The 10,233-nt window shown below is 43.0% G+C and overlaps 1 protein-coding gene across 1 annotated transcript; it reads right to left on the reverse strand.

The window, feature by feature from the left end:
- Window positions 1-1,503: 1,503 nt before the first annotated feature.
- Window positions 1,504-8,367, reverse strand: slc30a2 (solute carrier family 30 member 2). Its single transcript, XM_046372792.1, has 7 exons — window positions 7,980-8,367; window positions 7,206-7,352; window positions 5,384-5,537; window positions 4,366-4,585; window positions 3,826-3,931; window positions 3,110-3,244; window positions 1,504-2,717 (listed from the first exon to the last, which is right to left on the reverse strand). Exons 1-7 carry the CDS (start codon window positions 8,203-8,205, stop codon window positions 2,572-2,574), a joined length of 1,134 nt encoding a protein of 377 aa, XP_046228748.1. The 5' UTR covers window positions 8,206-8,367; the 3' UTR covers window positions 1,504-2,571.
- Between the last annotated feature and the right edge of the window lie 1,866 nt (window positions 8,368-10,233).

A 10,233-nucleotide genomic window follows, 5' to 3' on the forward strand; every position in this document is an offset into this window, starting at 1 on the left:
TGTTAAATGATGCCCTTCACAACTGGCTGGCATCCCATGAAACAGACTGCTCATATTTGTCGTCCACGAAAAGTTTGACGACGATCGACCACCATCAACCCGAAATTTCTTTAAAAACAAACGTAAAGGGCAGTTCGCTGTTTACAATTTACAAAGCAACATCTCCTCTGAACAAAGTGCGGTGTGATTGCTGGCTGCTGAAAGGATGACGCTGAACTGAGCTGAACTGCTCTGCTCAGAAAGTAGGAAGCTGAACTGTGTTGCTTCATGTGTAGCAGGGGCCTGAATGGCACTGAATCATTCAAAAGGGAGAAGGAGGTCCAGATATGTTGTTAAGCAGTGAAAGGTGTTGAAACGAGAGTTAGTGGTCGATTTCGCTGTGCTCGGCTGCGATGCAGACACCAAAGCTGACCATGTGATTCCTCCAGCATGAATTTCAAAAGCTGTGTCCAGTACAAGTTACTCATGTGAGCTTGAGGTGCCATTCGAGTGAACCCTTGCAGTGATGTTTGAGGCCCATCATCACAGCTGCATACTACAAGAAGTTAAGTGTGTGTCAACAAAAAAAAAGTCATTGAGATTTTTATTTCTAAAGGCTTGGGTGCTCATGAAGTCTGCTGCAAACTCCTGTGACATTTTGGGGGCTTTTATTTCGAAAATCCAGCCTAATCCAGGACCTCAGACCTGCAAAGTGTGGGTGGATGGATGGATGGACGAGGCAGACAGATAGATGAAAGCTCTGGAAACACAGAGACATACAGTAGATGGATGGGTAACACTGCAGCTATGGGAAGAAAGAGATAGATGAGATGGATGACAGCATGAAGCTGAAACTAATCATCCAACTGCAGGACTAAATCATTTCTGCCCTCAGAGCTGAACGTCTGCTCAGAGTTGACGCTGGACACGGTCGAATGCTTTCTCAGTCTTTCTCATTTTCCTTCTGCTCAATCAATACAGTACTCACTACTGGGTAAACACCTCTAAAGACAGTCCTTTGTTTCTGCCTGATCAGTGAAATCAAAACTGCCATTGAAAGTGGCCGTTAATGAGTTCATTTTGAGGCTGTTGGTATCTTAAGAAACATCCACAAGGTGTCAGTTGTTCTTCATATTTCTATGGTCTAAATGGTCTAAACACCTCTGAAATGAGGACAGAGATGACACTTCATCTTTGGTATGATGTGATATAAAATGAGACAGTACAGTACAGTAGAGAGAGATTGGTCAAGTCCAGGTTTGGCTAAATCATTACGTTAAAGTCAGACACTTGAGCCAGCATGATGAGGTAAAGTGCGTTATGATGTTTAAAGGGACCACTAGAACAGTTTGGGACAGGACAGGATGCTGTAGGTTTTAAGACCAACATGAGGGATCCAGCGAGGCCATGATCAAACACTTCCACACGTCCACAAAACTGGAAGCATCTTCTTTTTGTGGCAAATTCTATGACGACTGCCTGAAGAAAAACACTGACATCATGACTATCTGCTGTTTGTTTGGGGACATATAGTGCAGTTATGCAGGTTAAAAGGCGTCTTCACATGGTTAACCATCACCATACTCATGGCGGTTTATCATGGCGCTGAAAAGTCCTTACAGCCTCCGTCCGTGATTTTCCAAAGGTAACAGCTGACAGAATGTAGCTTTTTAGAGAGGTGCTATTCATGCTTTCCCTCATGTTGTTTATCAGTAGGGTAGATATCACCATGATGTCTGCAATGAGACTGTGCAAACAACGAACTCATCCGTACATAAAACTCTTAACAATGTCTGACTGTTAGTGAAGAGCAGGTAATGACATCGAGCAGGTTTTTAATGAAGTTTTTGTTGAACCAAGTCATCCACATTGTTCGTACTCGTGCTAACTGATTATAAGCTCCATGCTAACATGCTAGGATTTCTGTCATATTTAAGTAGCTCAGTCAGGGAAGTTACTGTAGAAAAAAAGTAGTTGTGAACAGTAAGTGGTTCTACATCTGGCAGTTTTTCTTAATTTACATGAAAAGTTAGGCAGTGTAAGTCTCAACCAGCAGCAGCTACTTTCATAAAAGATTGCCAACAAAAAATTGTTTTCTCCTGAAATAATTGCAAAAGAGTAAGCCAGATTACTGAAATGAAATTTTAGGATTCCATCTCAAAACTCAAGTCATCCTTATTTTAAAAAAGAAACCATGAATAGAGCGAACACAGTGACCTACTGTAGTCTGGTCAGCTAATCTGTCCTTGCACATGTCGTTCGTAGATGAAAAGGAGGAGGTGAGATGGAAACGGTTTTAATGCTCTGTCAGATATTTTTTATTACTTTCATCATCAAGGCTCCACCTTGTTTGAGTCTTGATGGATTTATTTACTAGTGAGCGTTTTGGTACACATTTCTTTGAAACTCCTGCAACCTTGAGGACTGGACTACCATACAACCCTTTTTATTTTTTTGAGGAGGCTTAGTTTGCCTGTTAGCTTGGAGCTCCATCATCAGCACCCTGACTACCAACTCATGGATGATTTTGTTGTCTAACTTCATGTTCATGTCCTGTTGGCTCTAGTCTTGTCCTCTGGCGCAGTACCACTTTCAGTCACTGGGGTCCTGGCAGTGGAAGCAGTGGCTCATGTCGTCAGAGTAGAGCTCCACCTGGATGGTGACGCTGTAGAAACCAAACTTGGTGTTGAGCAGGTCAGTTGCTTCCTGCAGCACAGACTGAGCATCAGCACCCTCCTCTGACGTGACATAAGTGGAAAAGCACACGGTCAACAAGTCTGTTCTACCAGATATTCTTATTGTACTTTTCTCTAATTTCTCCAGTCTTCTCTCTCTGGCTTCACTCATTGAAAAAATGATAAGAACCCAACGCATGCCGAGTTAATTTACTTAACTACGAGTTTAATTTACTGTGGTTTCATTTCTTTTACTTTGTGCTTCACCACATGCTGGAATCTGTTGAAGTCTTTGGTAAATCCTATAAATTATTCTTTGTCAAGTTGATTACATTTTTTTTTCGTAAGTTTTGGAGCACAAAATCAAAAATTTGCTTTTACAGTCCTTTCAGCAATCCCTCTGTCCCCTGCTGCTGTGCTCTCGTTTCTGGTCACAGATCAGTAGGTTACGTTACCTATGGCCAGGTGAACAGAGACCAGTGCCTGGCCCACGGTCAGAGCCCACAGGTGCAGACTGTGCATCGACTTCACAGCCTTCACAGACAGCAGCACCTCCTTCACTGAGTTAAACTCGATTCCTTTAGGAGACCCTGAAAAACAGCAGGCGGCAAATTAAGACACAACAACTTCCATAACATGTCTGTGGACATTCACAGACTCGTACTCGGCTGCCAGTTACTGCACTTTACTGCTAGCAGCAAACAAAGCCATGACTGAAGTTTGCATGAAAATTAAATAAAATGAATGTTTCTCTCATTCCACATGCATGGCTGTTGTCTGTTGTTTGTTTTAAGAGATGCCTCAGGCACAACTTCATCTTGAGGAAGTTCGGTGATATGCAAAGAAAAATTTAAAATGCGTCCTCAGGGTGTGACCATCTGTGCTTTTGTTCTTTGTTCTGCATGAACTTAAAAGCTGTAACAGCCAACTGAGGTCTGTGCACCGAATCAGCAAAGTCAGCCAAGACATTATTGACTCTGTTACATTGCATTAAGATATGTTTTAAATCTAACCAAGTAAGGGACCATTAAGTAGTCGCATTGTGGTGGTGAAAAGGCAGCGATGGACTTTAATATGAACATCTCCTTCAAACCCATGAGTGTGTTTTTTTCCCCTCTGTCAGTATCACCAGAATCACACCAGAAGAAGAAGATTTTGAAAGGTGACGTACCTTCCATGAGTATCCTGAAGACATCTCTGAGGATGGTGACGGTGGTGCAGAGGACGAAGACGGAGAACAGGAACGTACAGATGGGATCTGCGACTTTGTACTCGGGCTGAAAGAGAGAACAGGATATGGAGGCTTTAACGAGCGAGTAAAGGGACAGGGATCAGTTGGCGTTTGGAAATACTTAACCTTCTTTCATCCTTGATAGACAAGAAAGCATTCAAGCTTTATTCTCTCACTTCTGTGAACATAAATATGACATTTGAGACTACCACAGCGATTTTAAAATAATCCTTTAGTTTCTGCTATTGGATATTTTAATTTTGACTTTTAATTGGCTTTTTCAATCTGGAAAATGTGAACAACAATTCAATTTCTCCCCCTGAATTTCATAGACAAGCTCCCATGACAGTAAAAAGTCCAAATTGAGCTCAGATTATGACAGCAAATCATACTTTTAAATCAAACTGCATCATATGGGTTGACTGGGTCATATTTGATTTGATTGGTCTCACCCTAACATGAATGTGATTTATATCTGACCCGAATGTAGATGATGGTAGCTGCCACCATGACACCGATGCTCTGCAGCAGGTCCCCGACCACGTGGATGAAGGCGGCCCGGACGCTCGTGTTGCCGTGGCCACTGAGGAGCGCGTGGGAGTGGCCGTGACCCACGGGACTCTGGCCGTCCTCGTCCATCTGCCGATAACCGCTGCCGTGGGCGTGGAAGGTGGTGGAATGATGGAGGATGCAGGCCATGCTACAGAAAGAAAAAGGTACGTTAACTCTGTCTGTCTTTCTTACTCAGGAGAAGAACAAATTCTCTTAACAGTCAAAGAAAGAGTTTTGTTCATCACATCCTCTGCAGTGTGATTTGTGGATGAAGGTCTGGATGTCTGACTTATAGACCCTCCAGTCAGAGCAGGTTCAGTTCATTCTAACATTTTAGCAAGAGAAGGTAAGTGGGAAGAGTTTAAAGGCTAATCGACTTTTGTTCTGTTAATGAGGTTCATGATGATTATGTCTTCCTAATGTCGACATGAATACAAATACACTATATTGACAAAAGTATCCAGACACACCTCTTTATGGGGCTGTTCCTCGGGGTTTGGGCTCAGCCCTGGACTTTCAGTGAAGGGAAATCTTAATGCTTCAGCATACCAAGACATTTTGGACAATGCTATGCTTCCAACTTTGTGGCAACAGTTTGTTGAAGGCCCTTTTCTATTCCAGCATGACTGTGCCCCAGTGCACAAAGCAAAGCTCCATAAAGACATGGTTGGATGAGTTTGGTGTGGAAGAACTTGACTGGCCCACACAGAGCCCTGACCTCAACCCCATCCAACACCTTTGGGATGAACTGGAACGGAGATTGTGAGCCAGGCCTTTTGGTCCAGCATCTGTGCCCAGTACTTTTGTCTATATAGTGTCTCTACCAGTTGAAGTTCTAAGTTCTTAGTAGAACTGAACTTTTCATAGCATCATGTAGTGTGCTGCTTTTAATTGAATTGTTGCCTTTATTACAGCGACATAATGTACCATATTAACACCCACTCACATTATATTGACGATGACAGCACAGCCGGAGGTGACTAACATTACGTGGCCATCAATCTCATAGTCGTTGCGTACAATCCTCTCGATGGCTAAATAGACCAGAGCCCCCGTGACAATCCAGATGGAAATGACTGAGATGAGAGCCCCGAGGATCTCTGCGGAGAGGAGGGAGGCGTGAATCTCAGTCGCTTTAACATAGTCATGCAGTGTATCACACATGGCGCCAAAAACAGCACACGTCTAACACAGTTGTTGTGTATGATTGTGTATGTGACAAATAAACCTATCTTGTATCTTGTATCTTGTATCTTGTAAGTTAAATAACAGACCACATCCCACAGAGGAAGAACATCAAACAAATTCAGACACAAAAGACACTCACGGCAGAGACCCAGAAGTTAGACACATGTAGCATCGTGATATTAACCCTCATACTCACAGCTATGAGTTCACAAGTCCTATCAAACACCTGAACAATGTCAGAGCGATTGTTTTCCTGGAGACAAGGATCCGTCGCATTAACCTCCACCTCTCTCGAGACTGTCTGAGCTCAGCTCAGATTCTCTTCCAGGTTCATAAAGAGATGTTTGTATGGTTGAGCCTTGAGAGCTCAAATATGCAAAACACATGCAAATGAAACATTTCAACTTCGCATGTGCAGCAATTAGAGCTACCAAACACAGAGAGTCTGTACCACGGAGACTGTTTCCTGAGGACACAAAAGTGACGGACACGGCTGGGACATGAATGAAGCTGGTGTAATTTCTGTGTTTGGTTAATTTCTCAGACGGCACCATTTTTTGTTCAAATTACTGCACGCATGTTGTCAGATCAGTGAAGAGGTTTTCTTAATTTGGTTCCCTGTTTGCCTGTGTTTTCTAAAGTGTATTGAGCTCTCAGGGCCACCATACATTGCACAGTTTTTATGATCAGATGTTATGGCCTTGAGAATTAAATTATTAACCTAAAATTTAAGAATGATGGAAAATCAGAACGGGAGAATATAGAAAATGAATTGAACGTGGGTTTGTTAAACCTGGAATTTAATGCAGCTACAAAATGTTATGTATTAATACTCAGATCCAGACTAATGCCTCTGGCAAAAAATTTTGTACCATCGTAAACGTCTGGGAAATCAGCCAATAGGAAGTGAACTTTACTGTGGATGGTGACTCCTAGTGGGAGCCAATATGGCTGACAATTAAGGACGCCTTTAGATTAGTCTGGTTGTTGGTTACATGACTTGTCAGGACAACAGTATGAATGTAATATGAGGTGAATTTTTTTGGCCACTGATTGGACGACGTGACAGTACATTGTGATATCATGTTAGAGCTACAAGTGGAAACAGACCTTCTGCTGACCAAGCGGATTACAGCCAATATTCACCCAAGTGGAAGACTGCTCATGTTGGTCAGCCATTAAAGAACCATCTGAAATCGATTAATTAAGCAGCGAGTTGAGAAATGCTGCCGAAAGAACATCTAAAAAACGTCCATATTTTGATCAAGTTTACTCTGCACAGAGCAGAGCTGTTTGGTTTCCGATCAAACCAGTTTAACGAAAGGAAAGTAAGAGCAGCAGCATTGTGGAGTTGCAGATGTAGACAGGCTGATGACGCCACCTTCACATAAAGAAACTAACAGCCAATGAAGTTTGACTATTTGCAACACCTGCAAAAAAGGTCAAGGACTGCTTCCACCACCCGTCTGTCAGTGATTCTTACATTTATAGGTCAATAAATAAATGAATACCAAATTCTAAAAAAAAAAAATCTAAACATCATCTGTGCATCCATCCATCTTCATCATCATCATCCTGACCTGATCTGTGCCATCCGAAGTTCATGGTTTTGGTGGGCGGTCTCGAGGAGATCCACAGGGAGAACAGGCTCACCATCATACTGCCAAAATCCGTCAGCAGGTGGGCTGCGTCCGTCATGATGGCCAGACTGTGGGCCAGGTAGCCTCCTGTGGGAAACCACAGTACTGCTTAGCTTAGCTTAGCTAACCATCAGTCATTCTACATCTCACTTGCTTTAAAAACTGACTTTGGAAACTTGCTAATGAGGAGTGTGTCACCACCTGTGAAAACACCCTCTGAGCAATAACAGCTTCAGTCTTTAATAACATCTCTCTCAGCCGTTTAAAGGTTTGTTAAACCTGGAATTTAATGCAGCTACAAAATGTTATGTATTGATACTCAGATCCAGACTAATGCCTCTGGCAAAAAATTTTGTGCCATTGTAAACGTCTGGGAAATCAGCCAATAAAAAGTTTGAAGTTTTGTTCTTTATAGTTTCAGGGCAGTGTTTCCATTATGATGCCTTCAGTGTGTGTATAATGGGAGTTTCTCTCCCATCAGAGGAAAGTAATAACTTCGTCTGTAACGGTTGTGTGATATGAAAGTAAATAAGTGCATTTACTGAAGTATTTTGAGGTACTTTCACTTTGAATTTTTCTTTTCTTCGGGCTACTGCATACTTTTTACTCCACTACATTTATTTCCACCATTTTCAGTTCTTTGAGAAACAAATGAAAAAAATTCCTGGCCTTTTGTTCTCGTTCTTCCCTGAGGATTGAGCTTTTAAACTTTACCTATGACTTCGCCAATCATGAAGATGAGGCACACGGCTGAAGCGATGTAGAGTTTCTTCTTGGCCATCAGCTTGTCCACACTGTCCTCACACGCCAGGTCTTTGGCGCCGTGGCAGTGGGCGCCGACGGGTTGTTTCAGTTCGATGGCACCAGCCATGCCTCCATTTTTAAAAGGGAAGTCGGAATCTGGAAAGGAGCTGCAGGGACACAGAAGGCATGTGTTCATGGAGACGAAGGTGGTCCATTCATACAAATTATAAAGCGTGTAGGAAGTGAACTTTACTGTGGATGGTGACTCCTAGTGGGAGCCAATATGGCTGACAATTATGGACGCCTTTAGATTAGTCTGGTTGTTGGTTACATGACTTGTCAGGACAACAGTATTAATGTAATATGAGGTGAATTTTTTTGGCCACTGATTGGACGACGTGACAGTACATTGTGATATCATGTTAGAGCTACAAGTGGAAACAGACCTTCTGCTGACCAAGCGGATTACAGCCAATATTCACCCAAGTGGAAGACTGCTCATGTTGGTCAGCCATTAAAGAACCATCTGAAATCGATTAATTAAGCAGCGAGTTGAGAAATGCTGCCGAAAGAACATCTAAAAAACGTCCACATTTCGATCAAGTTTAGCCCGGAAACCTTTTGACCTAAAACTCAACAATTCAGTGCTGACGTTTCACAGTCGTGAAATTAAAATCTCTCTGACTGATATTCTGCAGCCACGCTGAATGTTCTGCGAGGCTGCTAACACGTTAACGTCAGCATGCTAACATGCTCACCCCCAAACCCTGTGATGATGTCACCACAGGATGTCAGGGGATCACCACACTGAGCAGGACACGCTGAACGTCTGCACAGAATAATCCATTTCAGTGGCTGTTAAGACATTTGAGTCCGGACCAAAGCGGGGGGATCGGCATCACGGTCCCTTCAGCCATTCACATTAAGGTCTCAATTACAGTTAGTGCACTATTGACTGAGTCTGGAGTCTGTTCTCAGTCACACAGCATCATGTCTGACCCGTCGCCACCTGCTTACACTGACTTAGTGTTCAGCCTGGGAATTACGCATTTAGATATGAGCTACTTCATCCTCAACAATCCAGTGCCTCAGCTCAATTTTAATCATGAGAACAAAACAACATGCAGACTTCCCTTTATTCCTCTCTCTCTGACACACACACACACACACGCACACACACACCTAGGTTGCTGTTCTCGCCATGTGCAGTGAGGGAGAGCTGCTATGATGTGGGTAATGAGGTGGAAAAAAACTAATTTGGGCTCACTTGAGATAACCACACACACACACACACATTCTTAATGTCAAACACTTCACATGGGAGATCACCAGTGTTCCATTATTAGCCTTTATCTCACACACACACACACACACACACACACACGTCTTACAGGATGTCCAAACTGAAAAGAAGCAGCCAAGTGGAAAACAGATTCTGTTCAATTATACCACTGGGACATAAGAGCAACACCCCCCCCCCCCCCCCCGCCCAAAACACACCCAGGCTACATACATATGACACACACACACACACACTCTGAAGCCAGAGGCCAGTGTTATTTTCACACGTGAGCATGTTGTTATGATGAAGACAGAGGCTGATAGTCTTTAAAATATCTTTTCAAAGTATCATGAACCAAATATGGACAGTATTTCTGAGTATTTCTCCTTTTACAGTAGTACAGGATTTGGGTACCAGATTTGCTCACTGTCACCTTTAACTGATCAGGGTGGCCAGGCTTGACGTGTGGTTTTAAATAATAATATCTATTATCTTGTTCACACAAGTTATTATCATGCATTTACAAGTGAAAAATAATTTTCATTTGTCTAAATATCTGCAATATGCTCATACATCCTGAACTTAAAAACATCTGTGGACTGTTTTGTGAATTTGCTTGCGTCTGCTGTCGCGGTCTGATCGGTTCAAAGGTGTGAGAAGTGACACAGTGCAGTTCATCTTTGTCTCGATCAATGAAACAGTTGCTTGAGTTACTGTGCTGACTGAACCTCGACACCCTTTTCCTGCCGAGACGCCCCAGCAGTGCTTGTAAATCCGCACTAATTAGCACTCATGAGCGGCCTCACAACGCCGCGTCACTGCGCCTCAGACAGACGAGACGCGGAGGGAAAAAGTGTTTGCCGCGCTCGTTCCTGCGCAAACCGACCAGAGCGTCCCGGTTTGATGCTGTCCCGTTTACACTCCGACAAAGTGGGTTTGAGG

Source organism: Scatophagus argus, chromosome 19, assembly GCF_020382885.2.
Source record: "Scatophagus argus isolate fScaArg1 chromosome 19, fScaArg1.pri, whole genome shotgun sequence".
NCBI classification, from domain to species: Eukaryota; Metazoa; Chordata; class Actinopteri; family Scatophagidae; genus Scatophagus; species Scatophagus argus.

Excerpts from the sequence above, each read along its gene's own strand:
- slc30a2 (XM_046372792.1), bottom strand. The coding sequence starts at position 8,205 with ATGAACACATGCCTTCTGTGTCCCTGCAGCTCCTTTCCAGATTCCGAC. Across the intron at positions 5,538-7,205 it reads CTTCGGATGGCACAGATCAG|AGATCCTCGGGGCTCTCATC; the intron begins GTCAGGATGATG and ends TCCTCTCCGCAG. Across the intron at positions 3,245-3,825 it reads CTTCAGGATACTCATGGAAG|GGTCTCCTAAAGGAATCGAG; the intron begins GTACGTCACCTT and ends GCTGTTTTTCAG.